The following is a 20,304-nucleotide window of genomic DNA, read 5'->3' as shown; positions in this document are numbered from 1 at the left end:
TGGCAATCTCAAGATCCATGAGTGAGTTCTGTGAATTATTGAAAGTGCATTGGAATATTAGATCCCTGACTAGTTTGGGATTAAGGCTTTACTATCAGTTATACCTTTTCACTCGTATTCTACTTTTTATTTTCTAACTTCAAATAACACAAGATGTTCCACATCAGATATTTTTTAGAACATAGCCAAATGATTCACTAAGACATTCTTGTTCACATTTGTTAGATCCTTGCCATTATAGCCAAAATGCGATTGATGGCTGCTCTCCGTTTGTCTTCAACGAATCCTATGACAATCACAGGCTGAAAGAGGCTTCTAACTCCTTGTGTTATAGATCAGAAGTAGATTGCAGGAACTACTACGATTTCATGTTTTTCCTTGGTTGTATTTCTTAATTAACTAATATCTGAAAGGAGCTCGCTTCAGTAGAGTATATAGACCATATCATCAACCTGTAGGAGATGGCAGCATTCACCTGGTGAGCAGAAATGAAACAAGAGATCGGTTAATGATGATGACTAAGATAAATACATGATTCTGGAAATGTACCTTAGTCCAAAATGGTCAGTTCTATGCTCTTTTGTAGCTGTTTATGATCATCCTCTTGGCCAGAGGTGCAGAAGACGATGTCATACAGCCAGTTTGTTCCCATTTGATCTTCAACAGCAGGGAAGGTAGATTTTTGTCCTGAAAACTTTTGAACTTTGAACCTTTTCTATCCAAATGGATTTCCTCCCTTTAAACGAAGAGAATTTGAGGAGGTTGGGAGCAAGTATCCACCGGTTGGTTGTTGAGCCATATTCAAAGACCCAAAAGGAACTCCCTCACTGCCAAAGTCGCAAGGCCCATGTGGTCTGAAACAATATTCATAAGAGCATCAATTATTTCTATTCCATGTGAGAGGATTTATCATCATTTGCAATAGAACTTAATCATGCATGTATAAAGAGAGCAGACAAAGCATTATGCTTGTTATCTATGCATAAGCAAAATACTGTTTTGGATGTCTTTGATGTGGAAAATGCGTATGTGATTGCCATGGCCACCCCATATTTTCAATGAAGAGGGTGCCTTGTAGGATAATCTTTTGAATAACATCATCGCGCTTTATAAAGACCATGAAACTTTGAAACAGTTTATGAATCCTGTTTCTCGCTGACTTTTGACTCCCCCCCTCCCATCCTACCAGTCATTTGGGAAGTTAGTTCTTCAAGAGCCAATAAGCAAATGAACCCAAATGACATGGTGAAATCTGGTGAACTGAATAATAAAGATGACAAAATGGTGAAAAGAAAGTATTTTGATAGAAAATGACAAGACTGAGGAGATCAGAGAATGTTACCTGGAATGAGGCAAATTCGTGTCTGCTTGTTGTCCCATGTATCCACCTAAGATATAGCAATCGAATATGAGCACCAGATGGGTGTTAATTATCAGTAATTGAAGATACACAGAAGTGAATTTACCATAAGGCATGGCTGATGCAAAGGACAGGGAATGTGGAGGCATTGCAGAAGTATGCACTGGGAGAGTACCATGCAAATTTCCCATGGAAGGAAACTACATCAAAAGAGTGTATTTTTAGAAATTTTCACAAGAGGCTTATGCTTTCATTACAAAATTGAGCTCGGGAGAAACAAAAAGGCTCTGTGACAGCTCTGAACAAGAACAAAAACATTGCTTGCAGTGGATATGTTTTCTAACCTTGCAACAGACCTTGATGTTGATGATAGAACACATCCAGGTTCATAGCATGGCTACAAATATTATTCTATGCAAATTGCTTCTTGTATATGTTATAAGTATTGGTGAATTCATCATGATCGAAGAACTAATATTAGGATATACAACTCCATTGTTGACTCACGACATGTGAAATTTAATTGCATTTCCGTTGGCTTCTTGAACCATATTTTTCAATCTGCAAACTTGTTTTAATGCTAATCAAAGAAAAACTCGAGGACCCCATTACTTGGCCCTGGTGTGAGTTAGATACACATCGAAAGTGTACAAAGACACATGATATGTCCAAGTCATGGAGATTGGAGAAGAACTCAAAAAGGCCTATATAACCGCAGTTTGATCTTATAAAGGTATGCAAGATAGCAAGAGCTAAATATAAACATAGCAGAAAAGAGAAAAGGTAGGATAAGGGTAAAGCATGATAAATATCAGTTTGAGTGTTGTACATACTGATAGGGGTTGTACCGAAGTGGTGTCGCCGTTAAGATCAAATGGGTTTGTTGATTTTGCTATGTTGGGAAATGCTGGCACAGGCTTTGAGAGAACCCAATAAAGGTCATCAGCATCTATTTGTTCCACTTAGGCAAAATCAATCAATACAATTATGATTTGGTGAATAACATACCATTGCATTAGGATAATACTGCATGTTGAATCCCATGCCATAAGGTGGACAAATTTGACAACCTGGTATTGGGTCTGGAGCTGGTGAATAAGTTCCAGTAAAAAGGTCCTGCAGAAAATTTAATAGATACCATTAGAAGAATTTGAGAAACAGGAGATACTGACACCATGTAAGCAAGCCAGTCACCGCTGGAAGTTCCTTTCTTCCACTAGACTTTGTTTCTGATGGAAGAGGCTGGGATTGAGCTTCGGAATTGGATTCTTGGGCTGGTTTTGAGACATCTTGAGAAAGGTATTCACCAAGGAAATCTGGAGATCCCTGAGAAATATGAACATTTGATGAAGTCCACAGCTGAAAATTTGAAGAACAAGCAAAAAAGTCAAAAAATAAATATACTTGACATTACCATCCCCACATAGGCATATATGCATGATGTATGTGAGACATAGAAAAATAGGACATTTTTTTTAAGAAGAGAACATAACAAACTTAAAACAATAAAATGGATAGAGAAAAAATAAAATACGGCAACCATTTTAATTGCACTCGTATTAATTATCAATTATCTGAGCCAAATTTTGGAGTCGTTATTTAATTGAACAACGGATCTGGAAAATGATCATCAGAGGTGGCCTGTGGGGACGAAGGCGAAGTTACAGTTTACATATTTGAGACACAGAAGTTCATCTGTGGATACTCCAGAACAGTCTTATATCTTTTGAATAGATTTTTTAAAATAAAAATGAAGAAGAAGAAGAAGAAAAAGAAAAAAAAACGTTGGACTCTGGAATAACATGGCTCTAGATGTTCCTCAAAATCCTAAACTCAAGATCAAGTCCAAAACTAACCTGATCATTTACCACTCCAGCTGGTGTATTAGTAGCCTGTTGTCCAGCAGAGCTACTATCAACAGGCTGTTGTTGCTGCATGGTGGATATCTGTTGCCCGTCAAGAACCTCGAAAGTTGAGTCACGACTGTTAAGTGCAGCTAGTGGAGGAACTCCATTAGAAGGTTGTGCTGGCAAAGAATTATTTGAAGGTATTGTGGATGCATCAACAGCATCAACTAGTGTTACTATCTCCTCAACATGCACAGCTGGGCTGATCCCAGATGCAGTTGATGTCTGCACCACAGGTGCAGCTGGTGAAATACTTCCCACAGGCATTGTGCCTCCAGACACAGCTGTAGAAGCACCAGCGCTACAGGGAAGTGCTGACATCTGCTCCACAGGTACAGTTTGTGAAACACTTGCAGCAGGCATGTTCCCTCCAGATGCAATTGCAGAAGCAACAGCACTACTTTGTAATGTTAACATCTGCCCCGAAGGCCCAGCTGCTGAAGCACCACTACTCATGATTATATTTTCTCCAGATGCAGCTGATGATGGATTATCATTGATTGGTATTTCAGAAGCATTGTCAGAAGGAATTACTGAGGGAGCCAACTCCATCAGTAAAAATTCCAAAGTATTTTGTTTTGGGGCTGGAAGTGCGTTCTTCTTTCCAGAGGAGTCATGCGAGGAGCAGTTGCCACCTTCACTGGACAGAAGATTCTCCTGAGCAGGAAGTGCTGCGGTAGCATCAGAGGACTTGGAATTGGAATTTAAATCAACCGAGCTTTCTGAATTGTGACTTATCTGTTGCATAGGATTCCCATCAGCAGATTCCATGGGGCCAGAAGAATGGGGCATCTGCAATGAGGAACGCTATGAATTTCATAGGACTAGAAAGTACATAGTCTGCAAGAACTGACAGTAAATATCCAATTGTGATTTGCTGAAATTACAAAATACAAGTTTGTAAAACTTCAACTTATGCACGAATTTTGATATATAATTGTTTCTAGAGCATGTGGAATTTCATGATCATTTCACCAGCATTACTTGTCTTTGGAAATAAACCTTCAATAGAGAAGGTGAGAAAATCCATATAAGTTAAATGATGACAGTCTAACAACAATTGCAACGCTGCATATTTCATCTCAACAAGTTCTGCCAGTGCAGCTTGCATGTTGTATATGCCACCTTACCTCATTCCCCCGAAGAATTGACCGGAATGGTTTAATAAAGATTCTGGTACATAAGTAAGCATACTCAGCCATTCTATAGTTACCGGATCACTTTAGAAATTACCACACCTGATTGTGCGCAGAACCATCTGCATCCTTCATGTTCGGTGCTTTAGAATGCTCACCAACCTGTAGAGGTGGAATATTCCCCCCTAGAATATGTTTGAGAGGGCGTACCACAGGGGCATGGGACCCTGACTGGTGCATGTCCTTTTGAATGTCAGATAACTTGTTCCCAAACCTGGACTCTCTGTGAGCAAACGGGTGGACACCAGACTGCCTGCTACTTCGTATTCCATCATCTCGAAACCTGTCATCAACAACCTCAAAGCGAACAGGACTTTTCATAAAACCTCCATATCTTGAATTTTCTTGGGAATAACGAGGACTTCTTCTTTCATCATAATAATATTTGATTGTCTTGTCATCAGCTCTTCCACTAAAACCAGATCTTTCACTCCGCCCATGTCTATCTTCATAGTTTGGACTTCTAGATCCACCAGAATATAAAACAGCCCACCTGTTCTCACCAGAGTCCTCCTTGTCATTCTGCATAATAGCAACAAGAACCTTTGACAAATTACAGTAAATTTAATTGGATCACACTCCAGACTTGCTGCTATTCCCAAGATTCCAGTTCATGTGGTCCAAATTATTCAATTCACTGTTTTTAACATTACATTCCGATAAACGTTGACCAAAATTTTGCAAGACAAGAAATTGTTTATCTGTAATCAGTATCTATCTTTAGAGAGATTTACCAATCTCAGCCGTGGGAGTTTCTCGTGACTTTTCTCACCAGTGTATCTTCTATCCACATAAACATGCTTGATAAAATCTCGAACCTTTTGTTGATTACTAGAAGCAAAAAGTTAAATTATCAGAACACATTACTAAAAAATTCCCCGCTACCAAAAAAAAAAAAGGAATTCCCATTTCCAAGCACAGTCACACCCATGAATGTGCAATCTTGTGCTTTCCTTCCACAGTAAGGATCACACAATCATGTCACTCGTAAACAAGCCTAGCACTTCTCTTAAACATAAGCATATCGCCATAACCACCTGCTATCAGGAAGCTGATTGCGCTGCGGATTCCACTCCTTCAAAAAAATTTGTCTCGCTCTCTATCAAAAACATAGAGGAAAAAATTAGCAAAATTTACTGAGATCGTTAGCTATCAAGTAGTATTCAATTTCATGCACAACCTCATTCCCTCCTGCTTGAAGAGCACTAACTTCTTCCGCGTTAAATTTCGCCATCGAAATTGATTTAACTCTATGCGTAAATTCCCGACTAGAAAAATTAATCAAAATTAATTCATATCTCATACTTAAATAACACAAAATTCAATACATTAAAAAATTAAGAAAAAGATTAAAAAAAAGCAAAATAAAAATATACTTACTGAATTCCACTACAATTTTTGCAAACAAAGGTGAAGAAAGTTGTGCAGACATATTGTGGTCCCTAAAAAAAACAAAAAACAAATAAATAAATAAATAAAAAGACGATTTCAATTAGAGAGGAGGGAAATTACCAAGCTATTGCAATTAACGCAACGAATATTCTCAGGAATTTTAAGAAGACCGCGAATTATCTTCCCAATTCTCTCCTCTTCTTTGTTTTTCTTCGTCATTTTCTTTTTCTGATCGTGAAACGGCACTGGATGATTAAGCAAGAAGGGATGATTGATTGAAACCGAAGCGTCGAGAGAATGTGAGAGAATTTGAAGAAGAGAAAACCTAGAAATGGAAATTGGTGATGGGAAAACATAAGAGAAAATTAGTGGAGAGAAATTTGTGGAGGGAAAATAGCCGAGAGAGACGCTTTGGTCGCTGGTTTCTATGGCCGTTGAGAGTTTTTGCGGATTTAAATTTAAAATTCGTGGGTTTGGTCTTAATGGGCCAGATAGGGATGGGAATTAGGTCCGATATAGCGAATAACAGTCTTAGCCCACAACAGGTGAATATGTAATTAAATGCAATTTTATGGTTATTTTCTTTCTTTCTCTCTGTTCACGAGTCGCCATTTCGTTTAATCTGTAATTTTTGGTCATAAAAATTTTAAATGTTATCCAAGATAGAGAAATATTTCAGAAATTATTTTATTTCTAACCAAAATAAATAATTAAAAAAAAACGAGGTCGTTTTAGTTGTAAAAATTGTTTTTTGTAATATTTAATTAAACGTGGAGGAGGTTTCTCCAAATATTCCAATATAGTAGAAAATATATTTTTGTCCATTTCAAGATATCTGAAATTCTCATAATTCACCCTTTTATTGTATACAAAATGTTTCAGATATGAAATCATATAAAGCTGGGCCCACCGTGCTAACAGCCGTCTTTGTACAACCACCAGGTCTCCTCATACTATGACATACTTTTGTTTATACCTTGCCCTTCATCTTTCTTTTATTCATTTTTTTTTTCTTTCAATCCTAATTTGCTATTGTTTTGTTGTTTTAGCTGGGTTGTTATTAAATTCTATTGATTCATTAAGTCAATTTGGGTAAAAATAGATTGAAAAACAAGTTTTTTTTTTTATAAAAACAAAATATAAGTTTTTTTTTTTTACTACTATAATATCTGAAATCTTGGCAAATTAGACAACGCGTCGTCTCCCTCAACATGTGATGTGTCGCTTGATTTTTTTTTCTAATTCTTTTTTAAATCAATGATTTTTTCATATGGTTTTTTTCTCTAAATGTTTTTTATATTTATATTAATACTCGTTCTCTCTTTTATTTTGTTAAGAAGATATCTTTTAAAAGACGATTTTTTTTGTTATGCATTTAAATTTTGATGATTTTTTCTAATTCATCTATAATTTTTTTTTTTATCTTTTGTACTAATGAACTTTATAATAAAAAAAAATATTTTCAACAAATATTTCTAATATATGCATCCTTGCATAGTATTTTTTTTTCTTTTATTTTATTCAGTCAATTTAATTTTTGTCTTTATTTCTATTATTGTTTGCTTGAATAAAAAAATTATTTTAAAAAATAAACTTAGCAAACACAACTGGGTAAATGTCCCATCTTTTGAGATTAAATATTTTGATCTACATATGTCTATCAATTTTTCTATTTTTATTTCTAGTTATCGTTTATGGTTTTTTTTTTCATTTATTAACATATATAGTTCTTGATTTATCTGATTACTTGTAAGTATAAATTTTTTTATTCTCACTTGAGTTTATTTTAACTACAAAAAGGTGAAAAAGTCTATGTATATAATTTTTTTATTTGAAAAAAAAATATCTGACCTGCAGCAAAACATGTGTTAAATATATAGTAAAAACTAAAGGGTGTGGGGAAACCATTGTCCACCTACACTCATTGCAATGTGGATTACAATAGTAATCCACAGTGTTTTGCTTTTTTTTTTTTATTTGTTTTATTGAATTTTTGTTTCAAATTTATTTTTATCAATTTCATCTTTAAATATATGAGTGGTCGAGAATTTGACTTCATAATTTGTTTCCTTTTACTTTGTATTTCTATAAGGTTAATGTGGTTTGCAGGTTTGTCAAGCAACTCGGGTTTTCCTGGTTTACGAGTTTGGCGAGGTATCTTTCTTTTTTTAATTGAATTTAACTTTTTTATAGTTTATTTTTTCTCATATAGTTAAAAAAAAATAGTATTCTAGAAAAGTTATGTTATTAAACTTATAAAGTAACCAAAATTAAATGGTGTAGGGAAATCATTGTTCATCCATATCTATTGCATTGTGGATTACAGTGTTTTGCTTCTTCTTCTTTTTTTGTTATGATTTTTTTTTGTCATTTTCATCTTTAAATATGGGGGTGGTTAAGAATTTTGTTTCATAATTTATTTCTTTTTATTTTGTCTTTCTATAAGATTAGCGTGGTTTATGTATTTATTACGGTAATCCAGGTTGCCCCAATTTACTGGTTTGGTGGGGCGTTTTTTTTTTATTGAACTTGACTTTTTTTTATTATCTATTTTTTTTTCTCATATGGTTTTTTTAAAATAGTTTTAGAGAAAAGTCATGTCATTAAATTTTATAAAATTCATGGACCTATTCACAAGTTTGATTGGTTGACCTAGTTCGTGGGTTTGGCGAGTTTAACTTTTTTTTTGTTTTTTATTTTATTTTTGATATTAGGTTAATTGTGAATTCAATTTTATAATTAGTTTCATTTTATTTTCTATGAGGTTATCGTAGTCTAAAAAAATCTAGGTATTAGGTTAGTGTTTGATTTTACTATTGTCTATTTTTGTTATCATATAGTTAAACAAAAAATAGTTTCAAAAGGAAAAATTATAATCTTAATGGCATCCATAACTCAATTTACAGGTTTGACGTGCTAGCTCAAGTTACTCGATTTATAAGTTTGACGAGTTTACCCACTAACAAAATATGTTTTTGTTTGTCCTTTAATTATTTTTACTTATTTTTTTATTTCATCATCAATATTAAATTGGTTAAAAAATAAACTACATAATTTATTTTTGTTTGCTTTCTATAAGGTTATCATTGTCTCAAATAAGTGTTTATTTTCAGGTCGTTGTTTGATTTTATGAATTTCTATTTTTATCATAAAATAAAATAAAATAAAAATAATTTATAAAAAAATTATTAAACCCAATAGATCTGACCCGGGTTACAAGAGGACTGAGGTCAAACCAATATGTCATTGTCTCAATATTTTTTAAAAAATTGTCGTCTTGAATGAAATTTTTTTTAAAAGCTAAGTCATGTTTTACTTACCATCAAGGTTATATTTGAACCTATAAAATCAATTTCATTTAAGTCAGGCTAGCTCTCACAAAGTTTAATTCAAAACTCAAGTTAAACTGAGAGCTAAATTGTAAGGTTTCAAAATTAATCTGTTTCATCAGCTTTGATAACAATAAAAAAAAATCTTTGTACTTTTAACATTTATTTTTATATTTTTTTAAAAAATTAATCTGATCCATGACAGAACACGAGTCCATTAACTAGGTTTTTTTTTATTATTATTAACATGGATGTCTGGACCAGCTTGCACACACCATATAAGCCTACAATGGCCTTGAGATTTGTGAGACTCGAACTGATGACTTATAGGAAGCAAATTTAGGATCCAACTAGTTTTTATTCTATAGGATATTGGGAGTGCATTGAAACATCCTGATATGCTACAAATAATCTCCAAAGCTACTACAACACTGTTAGTTATACTTTAAATTCAATTTTCCTCGAGTAAAAACTAGAAATAACAGCAAATTGGATCAAAATAACCATCCCAATTTCCGGTTTTTGTGTTTGATTTATTAGTTTGCTTTATTTAAATGAAAGCCTGGTTGAGGTTAGTGGTTGAAGGCAGTAAGATTCGACTTACTAACCAGCCTCATGTCCATCAGAGAAGCAAGATGGAAACAGAAATAAAAGCAGGAGAGTAGTCTCATTAACGATTCACGTCAAGCATATGCGGCATGTACTGTCCTTAATGGCAATGAGCTTGTCAAACATGGGATCAATCACAGTCAACAACATAGAACAGAGATTATTGATCCAATCAGACTTTACAGCAGGCGTACAAAATCCTCATTGATGTTCGTGGAAGAAGTACAAAAGTTTCAAATCAAAATTATCCTGATCCGAGTATCAAGCGACCATAGAATGGGACGGATCACAAAGACTTTCCACGAAACTAATGGGAAAAATAACCAGGCCAAGTTTCATATAGATGATGTCCATGCATGCTTGGAATTCACTTAAACCCTTGGAGGCGTGAGGAGGCGGTCCTTGCCAGAGAGCCTCGTGCCAACCTTGAATCACAAAACGCACTCTTCTCCTTTATCAGAGAAACAATAGCAAAGTCTGGAGTCTGGAATTGCTAAACTTCAGAATTTACAAATTGCAACTAAAACAACAACAATCAAAGAATTTTGCATGGTGAAGACAGACTTTGAATATGTGAAAGCAGCAACAAGTGACTGAGCTGACAGGCATTACTATACCCCCACCCACGACGGATCACCATATCCTCAGAAAAACATTTCAATTGCAGAACATTTCTATATCACCATCAGATGTCGCAACCACACTACCAAAAGGAAACTCGCAATCATGACTCCACCAACAAAACACTCTTGTCCGTCACATTATAAAATATCAAAGTGCACTTGAAACAAGTCTATGACACTGTTAAGTTTAGCTGTTCAAACACATATTTACAACACATTTTCTGTCAGCTATATTTTTAGGTTTCTCTGTTGGCTTTCAGGCCATATACAAAATAGTTATTTGAGTTGGTTTCTTTCCCATGAAAAGACGCACATGACTAGAGGAGAGTGACCGCCGAGGTGAAGAGCCCATGAACTTCTGCGTGTTTATTTATTGCTTAAATAACAAAATATTAACAAGAACATGAAAGGCCACAAACTTTCCAACTCTCTCTGTTACTCAAGGAATCTAACTAAATATTGACAAGGATTTGAAACAATGATCCAGAAATAAATTATACACCTCTAATGAATCTCTATAAAAGATTATAAGAAATTACTTACAGAATTTTTCCTCCTCTACTTTCATGGATAACGCATTCTGTTGATACATATCAATCTAGTGAATGCTCCAATATTGAATCAGATGGGAACTTGTAAGTCGAATCCAGGGGTGTCGTATTATTTCGGCCAACTGCTACTTTGTTATCATGGTTAAGGAAAAAAAACAAAAAGAAAAGGAAACAAAAATCTGTACAAAGATCCACAGCCAAAACTCCACACACCCCTTTACCAGCAGGATCTGTGCAGGTAAACCAGCTACCACGAATAAAAAAAAGAGTGGGTAAAAGACCTGGAAAGTTGCTAACCAAAACTGCCAGATTGATGAAAGGTTAATGCGGCAGAGGCAAACAAAAAAAAAAACCTTTCTCCCCTCTAAATGTCACAGCACTCCTGTTAGAAACCCACTGGAGAGGCTAATGACAAAAAGTCACTGCCACTGATAAAAGAAACACCAGACTGTTCCAGCAAAAACAATGTGAAGTCTATAACTGAATTCTTTGGATTCAGAGGATGCAGACTGCAAGCTGAAGGGGCTGGCAAATTCGTATCAACTCATATGTGGTTTTTTCATTCTACCCATCACCATTTACGTCCTCAGAAGAAGCTTTTATCGCCTCAGCATTCATTAGAGCAACCACAGCCTTGTGAATTGCAAGATCTGCCCTGTAAAGCAATCTTTGTGCCCTTTCTCTCTTGATATTAGCCATATTGAGTGCATGCTTAGCTGCACCAGAAGCATCACGCAACCTGAATTCATCAAGATCTGAACCATTTAACTGTTCAAGGCCATGTCTCACATTAAAATCTATCTGGTGATGCTGCCGACTAGGCCAGTCAGAGAAACTTGCATTCCACCGATGAAATCCATTTCCCTGATCCATCATTCTCTGGTTATATAAAGCAGCCATCTGAGTACCATAGGGAGACACACAGGTCCCAAGTTTCTTTGACTTGGTCCTGCGAAGTTTCTGGAGATGATTTCTATCATACCTATCACCTGTCATTGAGAAATATCCAGGGGCACAAGCATCTTGTGGTGAGAAGAACCTGGGTGATATCCGAGGCAATGGGGAATCATCAAAAGATTCATTGATATGTACTGGATATATAGTCTTTTCATCTCCAGAAGCAAAGCCATTTATTCTTCTTCCTAGGAAAACAAATATAATATGATTAAGGTGAAAGTTGAGAAGCACATTAAGGAATGGAAATGGAGAAAATATCAATGGGTAAAAAAAGTTACCATAAGGATGAAAGCCATCATGATCTCCTGCAAAAGCATTGCTTTTTCCAGCAACTGAAAATTTCCTGTGTGACCTTTGTTTTGATCCCTTGTTAGGCACTTCCAAACCCCGAGGTTTCAAACAGAAAGCATACATGGGTGGCTTGTCTTCGAGTGCAACCTTCCCATGGCATCCACTAGGGAGGCTTGTGCTGCTTCTTTCCCTTGCTTGCTCCCACTCCCGCAATTGCTGCTGATACCTTTCCCAGAGTGGTGGCTGCATAAAAAGCATAGTTGCACATCTTGTCATGCCAAAAAATATGTTTAACAGAAAACATATCAGCATATAAATGGCGCATACAAGAACACAGCATATTAAAAGATAAACCAAGTTTGACAAAGTTACATGCTGGACCATAAGATTAGAGAACTGCCTGGTCAAATTGAAGTAAAATGATACATTTTTTATTCCATTAATACAGATGTGAATAGTGGTCATGCAACAGTTGGTCATTGAATAATTCAACAGAAGACTAAACTCTCAGTCCATTAATACAGATGTGAATGGTGGAAACAATAGGTTCCTCTCTGTGCACGTTACAGTTTTATCTTTCCCTTTGAAACTCTCTCCGGGCTCATTTATCCCAGCTGTTTTTTTTTCTAGACCCTATATCATAGGTATATATGCTGCTTCATCAATATTTAGCTCCTTTCCTAAGCTAATATGTAACTTGACTGGGATTATTTAATCAAGACAAATGAGCTGAGATTTTTTACTAGACCATAAATCATAGGTCCATATGCTGCTTCATCAATATTTAGCTCCTGATTTAAGCTAACATGTAACTTGACTAGGATTATTTATCAAGAAACTTGTCCTTCATCTAATTCTTACTCATCTGTTTCAATGAGTACTTGAACAACCAAACTATAGCTCCAAAGGCTCCTTTAGACCAAACTTGTCTTGTTTCCTCCCTTTTAAATTCATACAAGCATGACTTTTCTTCATATCTTGGATTTATAAAATATAATGCTTTATTGTTAACAACCTCAAGATCATGCTTATTTCATCAGAACCAAATACTTAAACTTCTACCAAGAAAACAGGCAAATCTTCATAACCTTATGCTGAACCAAAAATTATGTCAACCAGAGCTCAAACACAAAAAAAAATAACAGAAAATAAACAGCAATTTCAGAAGTTACCTGGAGATGACGGATCAGAGGCATTCTCTTCCTCTGCCTCTTATGCTGCCAATATTCATGGATGATTTTGATGGCTCCTGTGGGCCCAATTCCAGCCATAAGTTTCATTATTTCATCAGATGTAAACTGGTCCCGCTGTTGAGAATATGCAGCCTTCTCAAACATGTCCATCGCCTTCTCAAAAATTTCTTCTGAAATCTGCCGTGAACTACTGTTGACTTCTGAAGAACTTCGATTTTTCAGCATCCACTTTTCATCATCACTATCCATATCATATAGCACCCTTGATGGATTCAAAGCCAACTCCACATCTGTTTCAAGCTGCCGAAAGTACTTAAAACCCCGGAAAAATGGTGCTTCTATTCCATTATCATCATTTTCCTCTATCAGGCAGACCCCAGGAATAGGAATGTTTTTAAATGATGCAGCTCGCATGTTCCGATTGTAGCATTCTTCATGCATCTCTTTAAAAAGAACCCACTGACTCCTATCAGGAAATTCCAATGTCCATTCTTTTCCTCCTTTCCACATCATAGCATGTGTAAACCGATTTGTTGACCCAGTTTGCAGAAACTGATGTGCCTTGTATGAATACTTTGTAGTTCCTGAAAGCTTAATACCAAGCCTCCACTCATTATGATCGAAAAGCTCTAGTACAACCTGCACCCCACATTCTCTCCATCCTTTGTCGCCATTTGTAATCAACACATTTGCATCACAAGACAACAACTCTAAGTTTCTTTCAGAACCCCTGGAAATGTCTGAAGTCCTCTTCTCAGTGGCTGTCCTGATTCGTTTATGTGAAAACCCTTTCTGCTGTTGTCCTCTATTCCTCGGGCTGTAATCAAAACCTCCTAAAGGCAATGCATAAGAAACATGTGTCCGTGGCTTCTTAGGTCCATTACCAAAATTGTTTTGAAGAAAGTCAGTCCTTCCATCAGACCACCCAAAAGATGCAGAACTACTTCTATTTCGATACCAGGTACTTCTGCGAGCAGTAGGGTTTGGGCTGGGAATAATGCCACCATTCATATTCCATGACAGATCAGAGGACCGTTGAACACTGCGTAATTCCTTATTAACATGCTGGTTCAAATTAACTGATGGAATTTCAACCGTAATACCCTTCAGAAGAGTACTAGAACCAGGATCAGTCTCATCAACTGTTTGTGACTCTGGTTTAGCACGAGATATGCATCCATCAAAGTCAGCACCCATCAACAAAGCTTTAAAATCATTACCAGGAGTACCATCTAAATATTCTTTGGAGCAGTCCTCTACACTAGAACAGCTGTCAGCCAGCAAACCACTCGATTTTTCTGGATGCTCTATTGAATCGTGATCCAGAAAGTTAATGTGCATCATACTATGTTCCATAAGCATCTTCAGATGCAAACCCAAAAAGAAAGTAGGAGCAGCAGTAAAAGAAAGCGCAAATGAAGGTAAATATCTGTGATTTTTATCAGACTTAGAAGAAGACAGATTAGAATTAACACAAGTAGATTCTCTGGAGAACCCCACGAGACCGATGCTCTGTCTAGACCTCCTATGCAAGACCTGTTCAACAGTAAATATCATGGCAGTTAATAACAATCCTAAAAGAAAAAAAAAACACCGTGCAGCCATTCAGAATTGCAGTGCAAAGGATTGCACAGCTGTCCCAAACAAGGGTAACTATGCTGCAGCAATTGGTCTCATCAGATTAATGATTACAATAATCAAAACAAAAATGAACATAAAATAATGTAAGAGGACAAAAAAAAGCCACACGATTTGTACATTAAGAAATGGAAAAAAAGCAGGCACGTATGTAGAGAATAAGAGAAAACACAGAGGGAAAAACATCACGAAAAGGAATTTATTTTCCAAGGAAAAATCTGGAAGCAAAAGTAAAAGCTGCAAGTCATCTTCAAAAGCATATTTAACTATGTAAGGTTAAAGTACCTTATTTAAGGTGGCATCACTGCAGGCCCAAGGACTAAGGAGCTGATTCATTCCACATTGCAAGGCCTTCACATTATCATAAGTGCATTCAGACAGAGGTAATTGCCTAGAAAGCAAGCAATGCTTTTTGAGCTTATGGTCCAGGTATATCCACTTTGAATTCTCTACTTCAGAGAAGTTGTAGAATGCAAAGGCAAACTGCTTTCTGAAATCTTGAATGCAAGAGAATTTGAACCTGATTGAAGTTATTGGCAACTGGAAGCCAGCACATTTCCCCTGCTGCTCATTAGGTTGATAAAATATTGTCAAGACCAGGAAAACAAAAGCTACAGCCTCTTTCAAGCAACCTTCAAACAGGAGAAACCTCAATCCAACCCCATTATCGACAAAAAGCATCTCTAAATGAATCCTTGGCCATGTAGTCATAAGCATACCATACTGAAGCAGTGCCATAGCATGGATCAACCAAACAATTTCTGAGCCAAATGAGTAGTGAAGGGGGACAGAAGGCAATAGGAAGCTTAACTTGAACCTGAACCATCTTGGTTCTATGGCAGAAATATTTAATCTCAACAACCCTGCTTTATTAGTTGACCATAAAGGATCAAAAGCATCCAACATATCCAAATCCTCATCAGGATTCAATCTTCCAAGAGAAGTATCGTGCTCTTCCAAAGCCTCAGAATTAACAGTATGACGCACCAGAGATCTAACAGATTCTGCTACACTAGCAGAAATATGAACACCCTTGGATTCATGACGCAACACATTGCTTGTCTCGCGGAACCGCTTCCTGTAATAAACAATAGGGAGCTTACTACCTTTGGGGTAAACAGGCTTCTCCATCACAGGCAAACCACTCCTTCCATCAGTGGCGACACTCTCTGATGAAGCAGAATTACTACATAACTTAACTCTATCCCTGTTTAGGGAAGACAGTGGTGTCCTAGTAGAAGATAGATAAGAAGTTTTCTGTTTCTTCAAGGCACAAAGAGGAGAAGATTTGACTCTATGAGTAGATCGAGCCAACCACGAGATGATAGGCTCTGAGTCCATATAAGCCCCTTCATAGCTATCATCCTCTGTCATCAGGTCCCTCTTTTCTTTTCTAGACATCAGTTTTTCCTTTCCCCCATTGGAGCACTTGTTTCTTGTCACTGACCTTTTCCTTCTAGTCTTAGCTGGAACTTCACAAGGGAGAAGCAAGAGTTTAAATCTTTCATTTTGGAGATTAATCCATTCCTCATCCCGGTCATCATATTTTACATGATGAAGCTTCCTATCTTTGTCATAGTCACCAACAAGACCATGATACCAACTCTGGTCCAAAGGCCAAAAGACCTTTATTCTCCGGTTGAGAACCCAATGTGCATCCAAGTCCCCAGATAAAATTTCATAATAATGGCGCCGTTTCCTCGTGTTACCCTTCTCTTTGTTCTGTTTCCTAGGTCGTAATACTCTACCATCAGTATCAACAGATGATGATTCAGATCCAGAGACATAGCTAGACTCACAAGCAGCAAATTCTTGGAAACCATCTTTAGATGGTGAGGCTGAGGCTTTGCTGTTTGAAGAAAAACCCGTGCAGCTTGGATCAAATCGTGATGATAGCATCATTGCTGCATTCTCTTCAAGATTCTCCTCATCCTCATCGTGCAAAACATCACTGATCTTTATAGAAGCATCAACTGATGGGTCAGCCTCCTTGGTTCTTTTCTTGTTAGACACCATATCCTTTTTTTTCCTACTCCGCTTCCTCAGTGACTTTTTCAGAGATGAATCCCCATTATTAACAACGAAAGGGCAATTGTCAGACTTCTTCAACGATGAATCTCTTTTTGTAGCAACTGAATGACCATCATGCCCGTCTTCTTCCTTCAAATGCCTACTTGCATCCAATTCACCATTTCTATTTTCTTTCAAATCATCAGAACCTTTCTTCTGTTTAGCCTTTGAATGCTCAACCTGCTTAGCTTTACCTTCACCAGTTAACTTGCTAGCCTGATCCACATCACCCACTACACTAACCAATATCACCACTGCCTTCGACTCCTGACTGCCATTCTCAACCCCTTTACCCTCATCTTCACCAGTTAACTTATCAGCCTGGTCAGCATTGCCCACTTCCCTGCCAAACCCTCTTGCCAGCTTGCCCCCTTCACTACCATTGTCCACCTTCCTTCGCCCCACAAAACCCCGTTTTCGCCTAGGAATTTTAACAGCCCCGTCTTCCAAGGGTAACAAAGCACCACTAAACCCATTACTATCAGCCAGTCTCTGAATCAACCCAGTCCTCGGGTCCTTCAAACCTAAACTCAAACTCCCATTATACACTTCCTTTAAACTCTTACTATAGCTACTGTTAACACTCTTAAAACTACTAATGCAAACCTCCTTTCTACTCTTCTTGTTTTTATGTCCCTTCTCATCATCACCTATACCACCACCCTTCCGCTTCAAATTATTACTATTTTGATACCATTTTGAATTTTTAGTTTCATAGAGACTCTTGAGATCCAAGGATCTCGACTTCTTAGGAATTCCCACTCCATGAGACTTTCCTACTCTATTTTCCATCAATCCAAACACCAAAAACCAAAACCCCTTATTTTCAAATCCCAATCATGCATTTTCAGATCTGTAAAAAAAACAAAAACCACACCAAATGACCAAAATTACCCTCTAAATTACCAAAATTCAAGCATTAGCACATCAAACAAAACAATCAAGGCCTTATTATCACGAACTAACCCAGAATTGACCAAATAACATCCAAAGGCACAAAATCAAAAAGGTACCTGGATTGAAATACTGCGAGAATTCGATTTCTCGAGAGAAATATGAAGATCACGTGCATGGAACATGGATCAGTATGTGAATCTATGAATTGCGAATTAAAACCCTAACCGAATTGTTGAATTTAGTCACTAATTTTTCGATAATTTGAGGGATTTGTTTTTTGGTTAACGTGGGAAACAGAGAGGAGCTAGGGTTTCTTTAGGTTTCACGAGAAGAGGGGTTTTGATTCGAAAATAAAAAGAAAATAAAATTAAAATAGTGACAAGAATAGAAAATATTTCCAGTCCTTTCGATTATGCTACGTGGAATAATGCGAAACGTCAGATACTAAACCCTCAATTATTTATCATCCGTACGATTAATAAATAAAATCGGCGGTGAAGATGAGCTGTTTGACACGTGGAGAGGTAGGATTTTAAATTGGTGAGAGAGGAGCGGTAGTTAAGCGGCTCGGTTTTTGCTAGATTTGTATATTTTCGCAAGATAAAACTAATAGCTTTAATTTACTATTCCTTTTATCTGTTTGTCAACTATTCTTCGTGTCTTTTATATAAGCTTATTTATTTATTTTTGTATTTTAAAAATATTTTTAATGTATTAATATCAAAAATAAATTTTAAAAATAAAAAAATATTATTAATCAAAGACACTTTAAAAAGTATTCCTTAACACAGTATAAACTCAAAATATCGAGAACGCCATCAGGATTTTTTTTTTATTTATGAGGCGCCATTAAGGAAACTAGAGAGCTAACGCAAAGGAGAAAATAGGTGGATGTGTACTCTCCTCTCGCTTAATTGGAGTGAAGCGTGGATTTGATGGAGGAAGAGCTTGAAGCCTTGATTGGATAGAAGAGGTTGAGGCTGGAAGAGCCAGATACGTGGATTATGTATTCCGGGAAAATAAGTGGAATGCTTTTGCTTATACGTGGATTAGAAATAAAGGTTGTTAGTTCTGTTGCGGTTCAAGTTTTGCTTCTCCGAAGTTTAGATCTTTCCTGTTAGAACAATTTTCCTATAATTTAATTTTAATTTTAAATTAAATAAAAAATTAGATCGAAAAATTTTAAAATTAACCCATAAACTGAGTTTAATAACAACAACAAACAACTTTCTATAATCCAGACATGTTTTATTTTTATTTTTACGTTTAGTTTTATTTTTTTATTTGAGCTGTAACGCATCACGACCTTATTTATATACTAGTTTCTTACCAGCTAAAGAAAACAACACACAATTCGTCCACCATGATTATTTATTTTGTTCAGCTGCCACAATAATTCCGGTGTTAATTATCACTGATAATGCTGGTGACGTTTCAAGACATTGTATTGAATACTTACTTGAAGCAATAACTTGACAAAAGGATGCAACTATAAAACTCGGTACTTATTACGTGTGTGATTTTGTTTATTTTTATATTTTTAAAGTATTTTTAAAAATTTAAATTTTTTTAAATTAATATTTTTTAGTGTTTTAAAATTATTTTGATATGTTGATATTAATAATATTTTTTAAAATATAAAAAAATATTATTTTAATATATTTTCAAGTGAAAAATATTTTCAAAAATAATCGTAATTATATTTTTAAATATAAAATAGTGTGGATATGTTCCATGATAAATGGATATTAAACTATTTTATAAAAAAAAGCATAAAAATTGTACATCCAGAGGGAGAAAAAATGAAAGAAAAGATGACAAGGATTTAGAAATGAATGACAACAAACCCAAGGGATTAAAAGCACCTTGGTATTTTGAAAACTAACAGAAAAGAAACAAGCTAGTAACTGTTCTTTAAAACGACGACGTGATTATTTTTCTTAATTACTTATCACCGTTAAAATTAAATACTTCCACTTTAAAAAGCTCATTTTCTCTCTCTTAGATGTACTAAAAACTAGAAAATCACTCTCGCGCATTACGTGGGAAACACTAACAATTAACAAACGTAACATGGGCATCAAACTCTAAATATAAATTTAAGGTTTATCTTATTGGGCAGAAATGGAGCGCATAAATTCAGTTCAAGAAAACAAAATACAATGATAGATTATAAACATTATTTATAATTAAGAAGGAGTCGATATTAATATTCAAAAAGAAAAAATATCATAAATTAGGTATTAAATAAAATTTAAAAAGAAAAAAAAATAGATGAAAAAGAGCATATC

General features: G+C 35.7%; 2 protein-coding genes across 6 annotated transcripts; both read right to left on the bottom strand.

The window, feature by feature from the left end:
- On the bottom strand, positions 1-6,267 carry LOC133689106 (probable ADP-ribosylation factor GTPase-activating protein AGD14). Of its 5 annotated transcripts, none has more exons than XM_062108848.1 (14): positions 5,976-6,267; positions 5,844-5,905; positions 5,644-5,731; positions 5,501-5,562; positions 5,198-5,294; positions 4,506-4,985; positions 3,217-4,059; positions 2,555-2,719; positions 2,369-2,476; positions 2,194-2,277; positions 1,467-1,560; positions 1,343-1,388; positions 550-854; positions 1-475 (listed from the first exon to the last, which is right to left on the bottom strand). In XM_062108848.1, exons 1-13 carry the CDS (start codon positions 6,072-6,074, stop codon positions 716-718), a joined length of 2,367 nt encoding a protein of 788 aa, XP_061964832.1. In that variant the 5' UTR covers positions 6,075-6,267; the 3' UTR covers positions 1-475; positions 550-715. The 5 variants fall into 5 exon arrangements, with proteins under 5 accessions (XP_061964832.1, XP_061964831.1, XP_061964833.1 ...); XM_062108847.1 differs by having other exon boundaries at positions 1-452; XM_062108849.1 differs by having other exon boundaries at positions 1-452; positions 2,209-2,277.
- A 4,489-nt stretch (positions 6,268-10,756) lies between these two features.
- On the bottom strand, positions 10,757-18,370 carry LOC133688569 (uncharacterized). Its single transcript, XM_062108088.1, has 5 exons — positions 18,130-18,370; positions 15,332-17,969; positions 13,388-14,944; positions 12,203-12,458; positions 10,757-12,109 (listed from the first exon to the last, which is right to left on the bottom strand). The coding sequence occupies exons 2-5, from the start codon at positions 17,906-17,908 to the stop codon at positions 11,532-11,534; spliced, it is 4,968 nt and encodes a 1,655-aa protein (XP_061964072.1). The 5' UTR covers positions 17,909-17,969; positions 18,130-18,370; the 3' UTR covers positions 10,757-11,531.
- Between the last annotated feature and the right edge of the window lie 1,934 nt (positions 18,371-20,304).

The sequence above is a fragment of the Populus nigra genome, chromosome 3 (genome assembly GCF_951802175.1).
Source record: "Populus nigra chromosome 3, ddPopNigr1.1, whole genome shotgun sequence".
Classification (NCBI taxonomy): domain Eukaryota; kingdom Viridiplantae; phylum Streptophyta; class Magnoliopsida; order Malpighiales; family Salicaceae; genus Populus; species Populus nigra.
The sequence above is the reverse complement of the archived record's forward strand: the minus strand, read 5'-3'. Positions and strand labels throughout refer to the sequence as shown.

What these genes read in the sequence shown, in the direction of transcription:
- LOC133688569 (XM_062108088.1), bottom strand. Translation starts at nt 17,908, where the DNA reads ATGGAAAATAGAGTAGGAAAGTCTCATGGAGTGGGAATTCCTAAGAAG. An exon ending in GTGATGCCACCTTAAATAAG is followed by an intron (nt 14,945 to 15,331) that starts GTACTTTAACCT and finishes ACTGTTGAACAG; the next exon opens with GTCTTGCATAGGAGGTCTAG. An exon ending in TGATGGCTTTCATCCTTATG is followed by an intron (nt 12,110 to 12,202) that starts GTAACTTTTTTT and finishes TTGTTTTCCTAG; the next exon opens with GAAGAAGAATAAATGGCTTT.
- LOC133689106 (XM_062108848.1), bottom strand. Translation starts at nt 6,074, where the DNA reads ATGACGAAGAAAAACAAAGAAGAGGAGAGAATTGGGAAGATAATTCGC. An exon ending in AAAAATTGTAGTGGAATTCA is followed by an intron (nt 5,732 to 5,843) that starts GTAAGTATATTT and finishes TAATTTTTCTAG; the next exon opens with TCGGGAATTTACGCATAGAG. An exon ending in GAAGAAAGGAACTTCCAGCG is followed by an intron (nt 2,477 to 2,554) that starts GTGACTGGCTTG and finishes AATTTTCTGCAG; the next exon opens with GACCTTTTTACTGGAACTTA.